Source organism: Terrapene carolina, unplaced genomic scaffold, assembly GCF_002925995.2.
Source record: "Terrapene carolina triunguis isolate 2854851 unplaced genomic scaffold, T_m_triunguis-2.0 Scaffold247, whole genome shotgun sequence".
Classification (NCBI taxonomy): Eukaryota; Metazoa; Chordata; order Testudines; family Emydidae; genus Terrapene; species Terrapene triunguis.
Window position 1 is genome coordinate 3,150,406 of NW_020664598.1, and position 18,775 is coordinate 3,169,180.

Consider the following 18,775-nt stretch of genomic DNA (forward strand, 5'->3'; position numbering starts at 1 on the left):
GGAAAAATCAAAATCTCATCTATAAAATGGAGATTAACCGGCTAGGCTGTAGTACTGCTGAAAAGGATCTGGGGATTATAGTGGATCACAAATTGAATATGAGCCAACAATATGATGCAGTTGCAAAAAGGCTAATATCATTCCCGGGTGTATTAACAGGAGTGTTGTATATAAGACACAAGAGGTAATTGGCTCACTCTACTCAGCATTGGTGAGGCCTCAGCAGGAGTACTATGTCCATTTCTGGTCACCATGCTTTAGGAAAGATGTGGACAAATGGGACAGAGTCCAGAGGAGAGCAACAAAAATCATGAAAGGTTTAGAAAACCTGACCTATGAGGAAAGGTTAACAAATACTGGGCATGTTTAGTCTTGAGAAAAGGAGACTGAATGAGGAGGGACCTGATAAGTCTTCAAATATGTCAAGGGCTGTTATAAAAAGGAAGGTGATCATTTGTTTCAATCATTTGATCAATGTCCACTGAAGGAAGAACATGAAGTAATGGGGTTAATCTGTAGCAAGGGAGATTTAGTTTTGATATTCGGAAAAGCTTTCTAACTATAAGGATAGTTCAATTCTAGAACAGGCTTCAAAGGGAGGTTATAGAATCTCCATCACTGGAGATTTTTAAGAACAGGCTGGACAAACACCTTCAGCATTGGTCTAGGTTTACTTGGTCCTGCCTCAGTGCAGAGGGCTGGACATGATGATTTCTTGAGGTCACTTCCTGCCCTACATTTCTATGATTCTGTGGTTGTGGTGGTGGATTTGCACTAGCTAATACAGACAAATACTTGCTTTCCCAGGGCACATCCACATACCCTCCCTCTACAGCCTGTGTAAGTCCCCCATTAAGGTCCTCAATCTTCTGCCACAGAAAACTGTATGGAGAAGCATAGGTGCTGAGTTCTGCTGGCACCGGTGGGTGCTCAACCCTCCTCTGCCCCCGGCCCCGCCCCGACTCCACCCCTCCCCGCCCCCATTCCAACCCCTTCCCCAAAGTCTCCGCCTCAACTCTGCCCCCTCCATGCCCCTATTCGACTCCTTCCCCAAATCCCCACCCCGGCTCCTCCTCTTCCCCACCTCCTCCCCTGAGCGCGCCTGTGTTCCTGCTCCTCCCCCTCCATCCCGGAGCTTGTTACGCCACGAAACAGCTGTTTTGCGGCAGCAAGCGCTGGGACATAAGCAGAAGAGCAGGGACGTGGGCGCGCTCAGGGGAGGAGGCGGAGGTGAGGAGGGGAGGGGAGCTTGGCTGCCGGTGAGTACAGAGCACCCACTAATTTTTTCCCCATGGGTGCTCCAGCCCCGGAGCATCCACGGAGTCGGTGCCTATGATGGGAAGCCCTTGTTCCCTCCTTCAACTCCCTCCCCTTGGAGCATGTACTATTACAGAGCTTAAATAACGAGGAGTCCTTGTGGTATTTTAGAGACTAACAAATTTATTTGGGCATAAGCTTTCGTGGGCTAGAACCTAAGAATATAGATCACCTAACAATATTGCTAATCTATCCAGCTATACTCTTAGCCTGACAGAAGAGTCTGTCCTATCTCGAGGTCTCTCCTTCTGCCCCACCGCCCCCACAAACATGATACAATTCTGCGGTGACCTAGAATCCTACTTTTGACGTCTCCGACTCAAGGAATATTTCCAACACACCACTGAACAGCACAATAACACACAGGAAGCTTCCTACCCACACTACAAAAAGAAGGATTCCGCGTGGACTCCTCCTGAAGGTCGAAACCACAGACTGGACTTCTGCATAGAGTGCTTCCGTCGACGTGCATGAGCTGAAATTGTGGAAAAGCATCACTTGCCCCATAACCTCAGCCTTGCAGAACACAATGCCATCCATAGCCTCAGAAACAAGTCTGACATCATAATAAAAAAGGCTGACAAAGGAGGTGCTGTAGTCATCATGAATAGGTCGGAATATGAACAAGAGGCTGCTAAACAACTCTCTGACACCACATTCTACAGGCCATTACCCTCTGACCCCACTGAGGATTACCAAAAGAAACTACACCATCTGCTCAAGAAACTTCCTAAAGAAGCACAGGAACAAATCTACACTGACACACCCCTAGAGCCCCGACCAGGGGTATTCTACCTGCTACCCAAAATCCATAAACCTGGGAATCCTGGACACCCCATCATCTCAGGCATTGGCACCCTGATAGCAGGATTATCTGGCTATGTAGACTCTCTCCTCAGGCCCTACGCTACCAGCACTCACAGCTATCTTCGAGACACCACTGACTTCCTGAGGAAACTACAATCTTTTGGTGATCTTCCAGAAAACACCATCCTAGCCACTATGGATGTAGAAGCCCTCTACACCAACATTCCACACAAAGATGGACTACAAGCCATCAGGAATAGCATCCCCGATACCATCAGGCAAACCTGGTGGCTGAACTTTGTGACTTTGTCCTCACCCACAACTATTTCAGATTTGGGGACAATTTATACCTTCAAGTCAGCGGAACTGCTATGGGTACCCGCATAGCCCCTCAGTATGCCAACATTTTTATGGCTGACTTAGAACAATGCTTCCTCAGTTCTCGTCCCCTTACACTCCTACTCTACTTGCGCTTCATTGATGACATTTTCATCGTCTGGACCCATGGGAAGGAGGCCCTTGAGGAATTCCACAATCCTTGAGGATTTCAACAATTTCCACCCTACCATCAATCTCAGCCTGGACCAGTCCACACAAGAGATCCACTTCCTGGACACTACAGTACTAATAAACGATGACCACATAAACACCACCCTATACCGGAAACCTACTGACCGCTATACTTACCTACATGCCTCCGGCTTTCATCCAGACCACATCACTTGATCCATTGTCTACAGCCAAACTCTAAGATACAACTTAATTTGCTCCAATCCCTCAGACAGAGACAAACATCTACAGAATCTCTATCAAGCATTCTTAAAACTGCAATACCCACCTGATGAAGTGAAGAAACAGATTGACAGAGCCAGAAGGGTACCGGGAAATCACCTACTACAAGATAGGCCCAACAAAGAAAGTAACAGAATGTCACTAACCGTCACCTACAGCCCACAACTAAAACCTCTCCAGTGCATCATCAAGGATCTACAACCTATCCTGATGGATGATCCCTCACTCTCACAGACCTTGGGAGACAGGCCAGTCCTCGCCTACAGACAGCTCTCCAACCTGAAGCAAATACTCACCAGCAACTACACACCACACAACAAAAACACCAACCCAGGAACCAAACCCTGCTACAAACCCCAGTCCCAACTCTGTCCACATATCTATTCAAGGGACACCATCATAGAACCTAACCCAGGGGTCTCAAACACGCGGCGCGCGGGGCTCTTGTGTGTGGCCCACCAAGCCCCCCGCGCCCCCCCCCCCCCGCCGCTCCCCGCATCCCCCCGCCCCTCTGCCTACCCGTGGGATTGCCTCCTGATGCTGCAAGCGCCACGCTGCTCTCAGAAGCAGCCAGCAGCACGCCCCTTCGGGCCGGGGGGAGGGGGAAGGAGGCAGAGGGCTCCAGCATTGCATCCTTCCAGGCACCGCCCCCCGCAGCTCCCATTGGCCGGAAACAGGGAACCGCGGCCAGTGGGAGCTTCGTGGGAGGTACCTAAAAGAGCAGCAAGAGCAGCACAAGCAGGGAAGCCTGAGCCCCTCCCGCAGGGGCTGCAGGGACACGGTTCCAGCTGCTTCCTGGAACGGAGCAGCGCGGAGCTGGGGGCCAAGGCAGGCAGGGAGCCTGCCCTGGCCCCAGTGAGCGCCGCTGCCACCCCGGAGCCGCTCTAGGTAAGCGGCACCAGGCTGGAGCTCACACCCTGAACCCCTCCTGCACCCCCAACTCCCTGCCCTGAGCCCCCTGCCACATCCTGCACCCCCAACTCCCTGCCCTGAGCCCCCTGCCACATCCCACACCCCTCCTGCACCCCTAACTCCCTGCCCTGAGCCCCCTGCCGCATCCCGCACCCCTCCTGCACTCCTAACTCCCTGCCCTGAGCCCCCTGCTGCATCCCGCACCCCTCCTGCACTCCCTGCCCTGAGTCACTTGCTGCACCCTACATCCCGACCCCCTGCTGCACCCCTCTTGTACCCCACACACCAACTCCCTGCCCTGAGCACCCTGCACACCTCCTGCACCTCAACTCCCTGCCCTCAGCCCCCACTGCACCCTGCACCCTTTCTGCACCCCCTGGGGGCAGCGTTGGGGTGGGGACTTCAGGGAAGGGATTGGAATGGGGCAGGGAAGGGGTGGGAAGAGGTGGGGCAGGGGCGGGGCCTAATTGGAAGGGGTGGAGTGGGGGCGGGGCCAGAGGCAGCGGGGGGGGTGTTCAGTGATGCGGCCCTCGGGCCAATGCACTAGTCCTCATGCGGCCCTCGGGGTCATCTGAGTTTGAGACCCCTGACCTAACCACATCAGCCACACCATCCAGGGCTCGTTCACCTGCACATCTACCAATGTCATATATGCCATCATGTGCCAGCAATGCCCCTCTGCCGTGTACATTGGCCAAACTGGACAGTCTCTACGCAAAAGAATAAATAGACACAAATCTGACATCAGGAATCATAACATTCAAAAACAAGTAGGAGAACACTTCAGTCTCTCTGGTCACTCAATAACAGACCTAAAAGTGGCAATTCTTCAACAACAAAAACTTTGAAAACAGACTCCAACATGAGGCTGCAGAACTGGAATTAATTTGCAAACTGGTTACCATCAGATTAGGCCTGAATAAAGACTGGGAGTGGTTGGGTTATTACAAAACCTAAACTTAATTTCCCCAATACTAATTTTTTCCCTACTGTTACTCACACCTTCTTGTCAACTGTCTGTAATGGGCCACTCTCTTACCACTTCAAAAGTTATTTTTTCTCCCTTGGTATCCTGCTGTTAATTGATTTATCTCATTAGACTGACCTCACACTTGGTAAAGTAATCCCCATCCTTTCATGTATTTATACCTGCTCCTGTATTTTTCACTTCATTCATCTGATGAAGTGGATTCTAGCCCATGAAAGCTTATGCCCAAATAAATTTGTTAGTCTCTAAGGTGCCACAAGGACTCCTCGTTGTTTTTGCTGATACAGACTAACACAGCTACCACTCTGAAACAGAGCTTAAATAAACTCACAATACATTTGAATTATTTGAGAGCACAACTTCTCTACTATAGCACTCTGGGCTTATTTTCATTTTCTTGTTCAGGTCAAGATAATACTGAAGTCAGTGGTTGTGCATTCTCCCACAACCAGCTTCCCTTACCACTTTCCCTTTGATGCTTTTAATCTTTCTCACGCCCAGTCTGTTAACAGATTGTTGGATTCACAGTTCTTCCATTCCTAACACAGCAACCTCTCACATCCACTTTGCCATTGCTGCAGTAGCACTGTGATGGCTGGGGATGGGAATGTACTTATATAGTGAAATGTTCAATTAGAACCACCTCCCAGTGGCGCCCACAATATTTAATAATACTTTTAATCCGATGGTGTCTTCTGTTGGTGGATCTTGAAATTTGAGATTCTTTCTCTCTCAGATATTAAGTTTCCCTATGGAAAGTGGCCATCTGTGAAATGTGTTCTTAGACACCCTGTGCCATCCATCTGCTGCAGCCTGTGTGGCTCCTAAAGTAGCCAGGTGCCATCCAAACCATGTTATGGAAAAGACCATAGACAAAGGAGCAGAGAAAGGCATCAGATGAAAAGTAGCAGAGCATATTGAAGTCAATGGGAACTGTGCACTTGCATCTGAGAGGCTGACTTAGCCCTTGAATTTGAAAGACACAATAAAAGCAACAGGAAGGCAGCAGAAGAGTTTATCCTATACAGATCCAGAAGACTTTAATAAGTAGGCAGACTATTCAATGTGAGTGGCAGAAACACCTTGATTAAGCAAGATATTTTAAAAAAGAAAGAGAAAAAACTAGAGGAGTTATATCAGTGAATCACTGCATATGTAGTTTAAAACTGCAAGATTAATGAATTAACTGGGCTATTACTGCAAAGTAAGGCATTGGAGGTGGCACAATGGGTAGAGAGGGATGATTTTAAAGTTAGCCATGAGTCTGAGAGCTAAAGAATGTTATTTTAAGCTTGCAATAACTGTATGGTGAGGCTGCTGATGTCTGAGATTTTTATGAATTGGAAAAGAGACTGCTCGCAATCTCTTCTGGCCATCAGCCTGATACCATATGGAATGCAGATGAAATAAGATTGTTTTTCAGTGGTTTGCACACAATCTCACTTGTAGAAGCAGCTGGCAAAGCCAAGGGTAGAAAACTGGCCAACAGAATAGTAGGTGGTATTACAGCATGACTGGTTAGAAAGAAAAGCTGCTTCTAACTGACAGTGCTACACAACATTGAATATTCCAAATGCACCAGTTACCTGGAGACACAATTAAAATGATTGGATGACATCTACCATATGAAGTGATTAGTTTAATACTTCTAACAGTAAAATTCCAAAGGTGCTTGTTTATGAACAGTGTCACTAGTAATGTTTGATAGGCATCTTCCAAATGTGAATTTAAAAAAGGATTCCAATAAACTGCCCTTTATGTCGGCAATCAGTGAAATATGGGATAATCCAGAAGTTTAAAATCTTCTACAAGCTGCATTTAATGACAGCTCTAATATCTAAAATGGACTTCACTGAAAGTGACATATTGCTTACAGAACAAATGAACCTATTTGATGTAATTAGTCAGCCTACTCAATGGTAGGAGTACTGGACTTCTGAGAGTTGGAATACACTGAAGATAAAAATATTTCATGAACTATGATTTTTCTGGTTGACAACCCACTGAACGCTGCTTTCCCAGATGATGATGGTGAAACTGCACAGCCTCATCTTGAATTAGTCACATTATACCTGCTGTAGATTATAGGAAAGCTTGAGGTTGCTTGTGAAGAAGTTAGAGTAGTGTTATCCTTTTGGCCTGAGCAGTTAACAACCTAGCAATGCCCTGAATATTGGCTATCTTCGGAAGGAGAAATTGATGATGCAAGTCAGGTATTTCTATGCAGCAGTCCTGTTTATTTACAAATATTGTACACAAAGTCTGTTTCCCTGAAGGCAGAAATAAACAGGAGGCAGTTTCCTTGTTTACAAATCCAGGTCTGCCTTTCCAACAAGCACTGTGCCCAGAAGAAGCTCTGTATCTCCGCTTTCTCCCAAGGTCATGATCACCACTGCTTCTCTTGCTTTTTCCTGTCATGCTCACAGAGACACACAGCTGCAACCAGTCAACCCCCTAGTCCCTGCTTTTGCAATCAATCCAAGGGAAACACTAAACTGTGTGAGCCAAAGTTTCTGATCTGCCTTGCCATGCAGTTTATTGCCTTAGGTGATGCCTTAGGTCCCTTCCAGTCCTACCATTCTGTGATTCTTATTGGTTAATTGCCCATTCCATTTAGCTTGAATGACAGGTAGTTAGTTCACCCATGGACTTTAACCAGGTCTGTGATTGATCAAAGACATGCTTGATGGCAGCCAGTAACACTGCAGCATAACAATAGATTATGGAGACAGATGAGAATTCAGTAAAAGGTATAAAAAAGGAAGAAAACTATACTATATCTCTCTCGGTTTACCTACTCAAAGATTAAAACCTCCAGTACTGTCAATATCCTGCAATAGAGATTTCTGTGCAAAACACAATTTAAGTGATTTTTTTTTGCTTTAATGTTGCTAAATTACAAAATGTGATGGCATCAGCTTCCTCACTTCAGTAGGATCAATTATTTTTGTCAAAAGTGAAGAAAGCTGGTGTTTTGTGCAGTCATAAATATATACTTTTAAATGTATTCACATAGGTTAAAATTAGGGCTGTTAATTAATCGCAGTTAACTCGCGATTAACTAAAAAAAATTGCGATAAAAAAATAATCGTGATTTAAAAAATTAATCGCAATTAATGGCAGTTTTAATCACACTGTTAAACAATAGAATGCCAATTGAAATTTATTAAATATTTTGGATATTTTTCTACAGTTTAATATAGTATTCTAATTGAAATCAAAGTGTATATTATTTTTTATTACAAATATTTGCAATGTAAAAATGATAAACAAAAGAAATAGTATTTTCACCTCATACAAGTACTGTAGTGCAATCTCTTTGTCATGAAAGTGCAACTTACAAATGTAGATTTTGTTTGTTTGTAACATAACTGCACTCAAAAACAAAATAATGTAAAACCTCAGAGCCTACAAGTCCACTCAGCCCTACTTCTTGTTCAGTCAATCGCTCAAACGAGTTTGTTTGCATTTATCGGAGATAATGCTGCCCTCTTCTTATTTACAATGTCACCAGAAATTGAGAACAGGCATTTGCATGGCACTTTTGTAGCCGGCATTGCAAGGGATTTAGGTGCCAGATATGCTAAACATTGGTATGCCCTTTCATGCTTCGGCCACCATTCCAGAGGACATTCTTCCATGCTGATGATGCTTGTTTAAAAAAAATGTGTTAATTAAATTTGTGACTGAACTCCTTGGGGGAGAATTGTATGCCCCCTGCTCTGTTTTACCTGCATTCTGCCATATATTTCATGTTATAGCAGTCTTGAATGATGACCCAGCATATGTTGTTCATTTTAAGAACACTTTCACTGCAGATTTCACAAAACGCAAAGAAGGTACCAATGTGAGATTTCTAAAGATAGTTACAGCACTTGACCCAAGGTTTAAGAATCTGAAGTGCCTTCCAAAAACTGAGAAGGATGAGGTGTAGAGCATGCTTTCAGAAGTCTTAAAAGAGCAATGCTCCAGTGTGGAAACTGCAGAACCCGAACCACCAAAAAAGAAAATCAACCTTCTGTTGGTGGCATCTGACTCAGATAATGAAAATGAACATGTGTCTGTCCACACTGCTTTGGATTGTTATCGAGCAGAACCCGTCATCAGCATGGATGCATGTCCCCCTGGAATGGTGGTTGAAGCATGAAAGGACATATGAATCTTTAGCACATCTGGCACATAAATATGTTGTGACGCTGGCTACAACAGTGCCATGAGAACGCATGTTCTCACTTTCAGGTGACATTGTAAATAAGAAGCAGGCAGCATTATCTCCTGCAAATGTAAACAAAGTTGTTTGTCCGAGCGATTGGCTAAACAAGAAGAAGGACTGAGTGGACTTGCAGGCTCTAAAATTTTACATTGTTTTATTTTTGAATGCAGTTTTTTTTTTACATAATTTTACATTTGTAAGTTCAACTTTCATGATAGATTGCACTACAATACTTGTATTAGGTGAATTGAAAAATACTATTTCTTTTGTTTTTATACAGTGCAAATACTTGTAATCAAAAATAAATATAAACTGAGCACTGTACATTTTGTATTCTGTGTTGTAATTGAAAGCAATATATTTGAAAATGTAGAAAACATCCCAAAATATTTAAATAAATGGTATTCTATTATTGTTTAACAGTGCGATTAAGTGTGATTAATTTTTTTAATCGCTTGACAGCTCTAGTTAAAATGTATTGAGCCCCGAACTTTGACTATGGCCAAGGAGTTCACGGAGCAGCTTGGGGGGCTGTGTGTGTGCATACGAGTGGGTGCAATTAACTCATCTTTTCACTTCCCTGGTGCTGGCCTGCTTGTGCACTGAGCTGGCCCCTGAGGGCTGTTATAAATTATGCTAGCTGCCCGTGAGCCCAGGGAGCCAGTATAGCAGCCAGGGATTATTGGGGCTTGCCCTCTATACACTGGCTGCAGGGAGGGGTGAGCAGCAGAGGAGCCATTGTGCAAGCTCTGTGCCACCAGATGGTCTTTCTCTGCAAGCGTGATCGTCCCAGGGCTGGCTTCACTGGCTTTAGGTCCACTTTTTGCAAGTGCAGCAGCACAAGCATCCAGAATGCAGCCCAGAATTACTTTATCTTTCCTTTTTGAGTAAACCTGATACTCCTGAGGGAATTCTGCATCAACAAATTAAAAATTCTGTGCCAAAAAAAAAATAAAAAATTTTGTGCACAATATTTTAAAATTCTGCAAATGTTATTTGTCAATAAATAAATAAATATGAGGAGCCTTCATGGCAGAGGGGAGTACAGGCCACTGACTACATTGAGGTCGGAGATCACCCTGAAGCCACCACCTCCTCCAGTATAGGGACTCAGCAGTGAGGCTGCATCTGACCCTGACACAGTGCAAGGGCTGGGCCTGCCCCAGAAACACCCTGGGGCCCTGCCCCTCTGCACCAGGTGCACCAGGCATGGGTGGGCAGGCTCAGCCCAGCAGGATCCAAGTGTGGAGGGGCTTATTGTGGGGGGATCCAGGTGTGGGGTGAGAGGTTTCTGTGTGGGGCAATCTGGGTGTGGGTGGCTCAGTGGGAGATCTGGATGCACAGGAGCTCGTTGGGGGGTTCTGGGTGTAGGGCAATGGGATTCTGCAAGGGAACCATGTGAAGGTGGTTGGGGCTCAGCAGGGGGGATCTGGGTGTGGGGGCTCAGTGGGGAGGTCTGGGTGCAGGGTGAGTGAGGCTTGATGGGGTGGGGATCCAGGTGCAGCTGGTTGGGGATCAATGCGGTGGGGGTCTGGGTGTGGGGGGCTCATCCGAGGGGTCCAGGTGTAGGAGGGTAGGGCTTGTCAGGGTGAGGGTTCGATGGGCCTGCTTAATGGGGGAGCCCCAGCTGCTGATAAGGGGAAACTGCATGCCGGGCTCCCGCTTCCCCCCCATGATTCCCCTATCCCCTTTTCTTCTCCATCCCCCTCCCCTCACTCCCACATTCACCTCCCCCTGCCCTATTCCACCCTCTTCCTTCCCCACTGTCTCTTTCCCTCACCCCCCTTCCCTCATTTTCCCCACCCCCTGTGACGTTATTGACATGAACTGTGACCGTATAGATCATTGTTGCAACGAAGGTCCTATAATTGCACCAAATCTTGTACAAAGAAGGTCAAGTAAGGTGTCTATGAAAAGGCTGTAATTTGCTGCTTATGATTATGCTGTCTGTATGTGTGTATCGTTTTTGTATGTGAAGTTATGAATATGGGCTATGTACTTGTATCTCAATGTGTTTGATTCTAAATACCATTAGTGAAGCATTTGGTCAGCTTCTTGAGAAAGAATTCTTCAGATTAAGTGCCCAATCAAGAAACACTTAACTGACAATGGACCTTAGGAGACTCTAATCCACATATGAGGAGCCTTCCTGGGAACGTTCAAGGTAGCATGTGAGCAATGGCTGCTCTACCTGTAAAGAACTGAGTCATGCAGGGACATGTGACTTGCCCATGTGACTCCAAACTCCATCTTGCTGCTGTGATTTTCCACAGTAAGAACAAAGGGGTGTCCTTCCACATGGCAGAGGATATAAAAAGCCGTGGAAATCCCTCCATTTTGTCTTCAATCCTGCTTCTTACCTCTGGAGGAACTTTGCTACAAACTGAAGCTCTGAACAATGGACTGAATGACCCATCCAAGCTGTGGATGTACTCCAGAGACTTGACTTAAGTCAGCAATTTATTCTGTCACTGCTACAAGCCTGAACCAAGAACTTTGCCATTACTGTATATAATTGATTCCTTCAACCAATTTTAACTTTCATCTATATTTCTTTCTTTTTAAGAATAAACCTTTAGATTTTAGATTCTAAAGGATTGGCAACAGCATGATTTGTGGATAAGATCTAACCGGTATATTGACCTGGGTCTGGGGCTTGGTCCTTTGGGATCGGGAGAACCTTTTTTCTTTTACTGGGGCATTGGTTTTCATAACCATTCATCCCCATAAGGAGTGGTGCTGGTGGTGATACAAGGGAATTGGAGTATCTGAGGGAATTGCTTGTATGACTTCTGGTTAGCCAGTGGAGTGAAACCGAAGTCCTCTCTGTTTGGCTGGTTTGATGTGCCTTAGTAATAAAGGAACCCCAGCCTTGGTGTGACTGCCCTGCTCTAAGCAATTTGTCCTGAATCGATACTCTCAGTAGTGTCCCGCCAGAGGCCGCTTTGTTACAGTAGTGGAGTCATGCTAGGATCCACAGAACCAGGTCAATTAAGCTTCGGATCAGAACCCCACGCTATCCAAATTTGAATTTTGGGATTGAGAGTTTTGTTGGGTTAAAGATCAGTGACCATGAGCCAGAAAGCATCAGCAGAAGCAATGAAACTGCAAGCCCTGAGAGACAGCCTGCAATTTGAATGTAATCAAAAACTGGCAGAAATTCGAATGAGAGAAGCAAGCCTTGGCCCAGCTGGAAAAAGAAGCTGCTGAACAACAGAAGGAGCTTCTGAAAGACAGAAGGAAGCTGCGGAAAGAGAGGAAAGGGCTCGTAGGGGGTGTATGGAACTGCTGGCTGCTCAGGAGAGGGTTTGCCAAATGCAACAAGAAACTGCCAGACTTAGGCTCCAAATCAAAAAAGCAATGGAAGAACAGCAGAAACTTTATCATCTTGAAAGTCCAGTTTATAACAATGTTGGTATGTTGTAATACTCTGAGCAGTTTTCTGTGTTCAACCCATTATGCTATGACCAGGGGGAGGGGGGATTCTAACCTGGTGGGAAATAGCTGTTTGTCTGTGCAAAAAAGCAGTTTGTCTGTGAATGTTTCTGAATGTCTGTCTAATGTCTCAGAAGTAAATCTGAAATTCGATCAAGCATAAAAAGAACTCATTGGTCAGGAAAATGTTTCTCAGGAGCAGATTAAAGTGGATGGTCAGGTTAAAGCCCTAACTGAGGAAGAAAAGGGTAGATTTTTGATGGGTGATGAATTGTTGGCTATTACAGCTTGTAAAAGTAAACCTGAAAAAGATGACTGTGATTTGCTGGAAGTAGCTCAGTGTAGTGTGGAGAACAGCAGTTTATCTGGTAAGGAAGCTGCCCCACTCTCTCAGTATTTGTCTGTAACCAGCCCTGTATGCTGGGACAAGGGAGAGGAGGACAAGAAAATGTTGGAAGAGCCTAGGCAGCCTTGTAAGCTAATGACTTTGTCTAATCAGCAGTTTGGGAAGGCAAGGTTAATGGAAGATGAGTGTCCCTCTACCTTACCTGTTGTCTGTGTAGAGAATGGTGACAGTGAAGGAAATGTGCTTCTGTCTGTTAGGGGTATTGACTTGCCTATGGAGGAAGCTACCCCAATCTCCAAGCAGTTGTCTGTGAACAGCCCTGTCTGCTGGGACAAGGGAAATGAGATCCCAAGCTGTGTGTTTGTTAAAGGGGAATGTTTCTCCAGCTCTTCTGGACAGAAAGTGCTTCTCAGTTTATGCTACTTGACAATTTATCAGTGGTCCCAGAGTTGGTTCTGGATACAGCTAAAGCCCAGAAAGGGAATGGTCCTAAGTTTGTGTCTGCTAGGGAGAATGGCACTGAAACTAGGTTGCATTCAGTTAGTGTTCTAGCAAAATCCCAGAGACCAGACAATTCTGGTGCTTGTATTTTGCCTGTTGCTAATGTGTTGCTGGGAAAGGGCGTAGCAACTCTGTCTGATCAGGGTGATACCCTAGCTGGGGCACAAGGAAAGCATAAAGGTGATTTGATTGTGTTGCCCACTGACAGTGTTGGAACTCGTAACAAGGAGGAAATGATTCCTAAGCCTATTGAGCCTGACAACTTGCAGGTTGCCAGTGACTGTGAGGAAAGTTGCAGAGGGAAAGAAAGTACCTCTTACCTTTTGTCTAGTGAGTCTATGAGCTTGCCTGAAAGGAGATTGTGTAAATATTATCCTGATGGGCCAGAAATGATTCTGAATGTAAGTGAGACCCAGAAAGAGTCTGTTGTTGCTCAGGAAAATGTTCCTTTAGAACAAGCCCTAGGTAAGAGGGTAAGGGCAGAATTTCTGTGAGGGGTGAATTGTTGCTTAGAGAAGCTCCTAGGGAAAGGAATCCTCATGGTAATCTGTGCAAGCAATTTGCTGTAACTGAAGGGTGTGGAAGTGATTTGATCAAGGAAGTTTCAGTTCCTAACAGCCAGAAATATTCTGTTGTGAATGGATCTACTGACTTTCCTTTTGAAAAATCCAGTGTGGATCGCTTAGAGAAGGTCTCAGATAAAATGAAAATTGTCAGGGAATTTGAACCCTATGACCAAGTGGCTGTGTTTGGCCAGTTTGTTGGGAAGACAATGGTGTTGGGACAGGAATGTCTCCATGCTGATTCTTTAAGTGAGCAGTCTGTGCTTCAGGGTCTGAGGACAGATTTGGTTACTGGTGTTTCAGAGCAGAACAGTTTTATAGCTGAATACTTAAAGATGCAGGGAGAGCAAACGAACTCTCACCCTCAGACTCTTTGGATTTGTGTGGTATCTCTGGCCTATTTTGTGTAGAGTTATGGTTTATTTGCTGATTTGGTGCACAGGATATATTAATACACAAAACTCTGCTTGGTCTTTGCAATACTAAAATCAAGTCTCTTCACTCCAATGTACAGTTTTTATAATGACATCAGTTATTGTACCTAAAAAATTACGTATTCTAGAATGGTTATTTCACAGCCACCTATTGTAATTTTATTAAGATGATGTTAAAAAAAAATAGTGAACAGAGTTTGAGCATAGAAGTTTCTGGTTAAAGCTACATCGAAAATGAAATCCCAATGGTGCCTGTGTGGACAGGTTTCACTGCATTTCCAATGGTTATGTATTATCTTTCACTCAGAATATGAATCATTAGGGGCATTACATGCTTTATTCTTTGGACTTAGTTTTGATATAATTAATAGCCTCTTTTCTTTTGTTTCTTCCCCTCTCCAGTCACACCCAGCTTGTCAGGGCCCTGACTTCACTTGGCATCTCTTTAACATCAATGGACACAGCCCACTAATTCAGCACTTCCTCCAGAGCTATAATGTTGAACCACAGTCTGGACAAGACATCTTGATTCACAGGAGGGAGATCTGCAAGCCTATACCATATCCTTATGATCAACTTAGAGAAATTAGAGATGGAAAACTCTTGTTAGGTCACATTCTATCCATTCCCCAAGAGTGCAGGATTATTTCTTACAGCATATTATTGAATATTTTCTGGGTTCAGTAGTAAATGTCTCAAGCTTTAGGGCTTTCCCCCCTTCCATTGAGAAACTATTCCACAAGCTAACAAACCTCATACTTCGTGTTTCCTGAAAGCCAGCCTGAATTAATCACCACCCATTTTCATCCAATTATTTCTAGTTCTATCTTCTGACCATCTCACACAATTGTCTCCCTCTTTGTGTTTGTGCCCTTCATATTACTGTAGATGAGACTGACATCCCTTTCCTATACCCCTAGACATTGCTTAGCCAAGTTATACATATTTAGTTATTTTAAGCTCTCTTCATAAACCAGCCGTAGCCCCTTTATCATGTTTATAACACCCTCTTATACGCTTCAGTGAGGAAAACAGAGAAAGGTCAGAGTCTGCTTATTCTCCTTCCCCAGTCGGTGGATTGCTGGTTTAGTCTGTGTGGCTGCAGAACTTTGTTCAGTTGCAGGACCAGACCTTAAGTTGATTATGGCTTCAAACTGCCAGAGACCAGACTGAGGAAGAGGTAATATAAGAACACATTTATAGATTGGCTCCACAGCAGCTGGCCAATGTATAACCATACTGGTGGTAACCTTCAAGGGGATTGCTTTGCATCGAACAGAGTCAGAATGACAGGCTCTCACTAACAGAATAGGAAGGTTAAGAAAACAAATGTGGGAGGGAGCACCTGAATAAAATGGGAGATAAAATGCTGTCTAAAATTAGATTGGGGTTAAAATGCAAATATTTTTCTACTGGGAGTTTGAGTGCTCATAAAAATTAAGGGAGCAATGCCAGGAGGGAGTGTGACAGATTTACGTTACCAATCTGCCTGGGGCCACAGTTGATCAGGCTGGGGCCACAGGATCTTTTTGGGGAGGAGATGACGAGGCACACCAAGTGTATAAATTTTAAAGCTTTATTGATAAAACAATAAAATAACAGCAGGGAGTGCTGGGAATGCTCCCATGTCACTCAGGGGAAGAAAGAAAGCGTTAATGCCCCAAGCCCTAACCCACCTTCATACTCACACGCGCACGACCCAGACTGGCCAAGTCTGGGTGTAACATCAGAAGAAGAGTGTGGGGGAAGGTGGACGGGAGTGCTGTCCTGGGCCCAGGGCGTCCAAGGATCTGCTGTGCTCTCCGAGTTGCTTCAGCTCTCAGGAGGGTTTTTAAGTCCTGGGCTCCTTGGGGTGGGGGTTTTTGTTCAGGGCCCTCTGTTCCTGGTGCTCTTTGTACCAGTCCAAACAGGCTTGCTGTGGCCTCCCTGGTTTCCCGGCTCCGGAGACTGTTTTCCCTTCTGTTGGCCTTTGCTGTTGCCATTTCATTCGCTTTCATTGTTCTCGCTGTTATGTCTGCAGCTCTGTGTCTCAACTTAGTTCTTCTCTTCTCACGGCTGGTCGGGGTGGTTGGACTTCGCCCCTTCTGTCTTGGCAGGTAGCAGCTGGCCTTGGGCTGGAGTTAGCTTCTTATCTTCGGACTGAACTTGCTAGCTGCAGTGTTGAATTAACCCGTTCTCTGCTTTCTTCTTTCTCTCCCCCCCTCGGCCTCTCGTACCTGCAAAGGAAACTTCCACTCCCCACTCACACACCTTTGACCCTCCTCAAAATGCTTTGTGATGCTAGCAACAGCGTTAGCAATATACAATGCTGATCTGCCTTCCCAAGGGACTCCCTGAGGGAGGGGGCCTTGGCGTGTGACAGGAGGCTCAGCCTTTACCACCCTTGCTCCTTTGATCCTAACCATGAAGATCCCCTGCTATTCTAATCCTAACTTCCCTGACATAAAGCTCTGCCAGTACGCCCCAATCCTGACCGTAAATGTCCTGTGCTATTCCAGTCCTGAGCCCCCCATCCCCTGCCTGCTACAGCTCTACCAATTCATCTCAGTCCTAACTTATGCATCCCCTATTGTTCCTCTCATATGTCCTTTAGCAAAGAAAAAACAAACCAGACAATATTTTTTTCTTTTACGTTTCAAACTACGGAGTCCACCCCAACCTATGCAGATGTGATCCGACAAGGTTTTAATCATATTCGCCATCTGGACAATGCCTTCAAAACAGTGCACCAGAGACACTGCAGAGAAATGAAGGATTTTGACCAGCACCAGTGGAAGGAGAAGCAAGAATTCCTCAGGTACAAAAATGAGTGTAGTTTCATTCTAGCATATTCTGTGATGATCTGAACCCAACTGGTGATTTCCTTGTCTGGCGAACAGGCGAAACCTGTTAGCTAACGTTGATTCCAGAGGCGTTTCGGGGCATGAGGAAATATGGGGATGGCTTTGTGCAGCTAGTTATTCCAGGGGGGTACAGAGATGCAATGTAGTGTTTTTCTGATGTTGCTTTAGGTGGAATCTGTCAGCTAATGCTCATCCAAAGGAGTTTGAGAATATAGTTTGTTTTGGAAGGGTGATCATGAATTTTGGTGAGGGTAACAGGGTGATTAAGAGAGGAGAGTGTGTGGAATGCAGAGCTTTAAATGTTTATGGATTTGGGGATACAGGGGTTAGCTAATGTCAATTCCAAAGTGGTGAAGAAATCCACTCCTAAACTTTCTTTGATTGCTCTAGGTGATTTAAGAAATCTTTTCTATCCTTAATACTTAAATACCTTTGAACAGTTTATATTGCTTTTCTTTCTCTCTTTCTCGCTCCCCGGCCTCCCCACTCCACAGAAAAGAGAAGCAATTGCTGTCAGAGAAAAGAGAGATGAAGAAGCTGAACCAATTGTTGACCCCTCGCCTGGATGTACTCTTCAGTTCTGACAAGACTTCAAGTCTGTCACAGAAGTGTCTTCATCCAGAAACAGCCAAACAGTAAAACAGCACCCTGAGCAACCCAGAATTCATGATTTCCCCCAACATAAATTGACATAAATGTTCATTCAGATCTTCATATGCATCTTAACGGTATATTTTGGTCAGCCTATCCCAAAGCTTTCTCCACCAATTAGGAACAGACAAACCTGAAAAAATGTGAAGATTCAGTTCACAGAAGTACTCGGAGTTTAAAAGTTTGACTGATTTCTAAACTCATTGATCTGTAAAAACTGGGCTGGAAAAATCTCACAACATTGCAAGAATGGAAGTAATATATGAGAATGAAAAGTCACTTGAATATTTTTTTAAATAGTTTCATAGTTTGGTTCTTTGGCAAAGATTTGAGTTGTTCTGTGTTTTATCTGAACTGGCTTGGTCCCAAGCTGAAAGGCAGTGTAGTTCAGACTCAGTGCATCCCCTTGCCAACAATATGTAGTAGTGGAACTGCGCTGGCCAGCTGCAGACCCTCCCAGACAGGAGGAAAGTTGCGGGAGGCTCTCTGTGCTGGTGAAACCTGCAATGACTCCAGCCCTGTGTCTCAGTTTTCCATTGTATAAAATAGGAATATTTTATCTACCACACATGGGTGGTGTGAAGCTTAGTTAAGGATAGTATAGCACTTTGAAGATGTAAAGTTTAAGTTCTGTGTATCAACATTATCATTTTAGCAGCACTTTGGGATGAGTGGTAGCCTTTCCAGCTTGGTCCACTCATCTGCCTCCTGGAAGAGCCTGTCTATAAACAGGAAAACAGGCCAAGTTTTTTTAAAATAGGAGTCTAAAGCTAGGCCTTGTCTACACAGAAAAATACCAGTTTTACTGGTATAATTTAGCTATTCCAAAATACAGTAATTCCCCCACATGGACACACTATTCCAGAATAAAAGTGAGCTATGTGAGCAAAATAGTTATTTCAAACTAAAGTCACTTTTATTCTGGAAGTGTCCATATGGGGAATAGCTTATTCCACAAAAGCTCTGTGTATAG

General features: G+C 44.8%; 1 protein-coding gene across 1 annotated transcript in view; it reads left to right on the forward strand.

The window, feature by feature from the left end:
- FAM227A (family with sequence similarity 227 member A) overlaps positions 1 to 18,063 on the forward strand; it is a 49,731-nt gene extending 31,668 nt beyond the window's left edge. The window contains exons 14-16 of the mRNA XM_026657538.1: positions 14,711 to 14,868; positions 16,953 to 17,105; positions 17,646 to 18,063. Coding sequence (XP_026513323.1) covers positions 14,711 to 14,868; positions 16,953 to 17,105; positions 17,646 to 17,790 — 456 coding nt within the window. The 3' untranslated portion in view covers positions 17,791 to 18,063. The remainder of the gene's footprint in view (positions 1 to 14,710; positions 14,869 to 16,952; positions 17,106 to 17,645) is intronic.
- Positions 18,064 to 18,775: the final 712 nt, after the last annotated feature.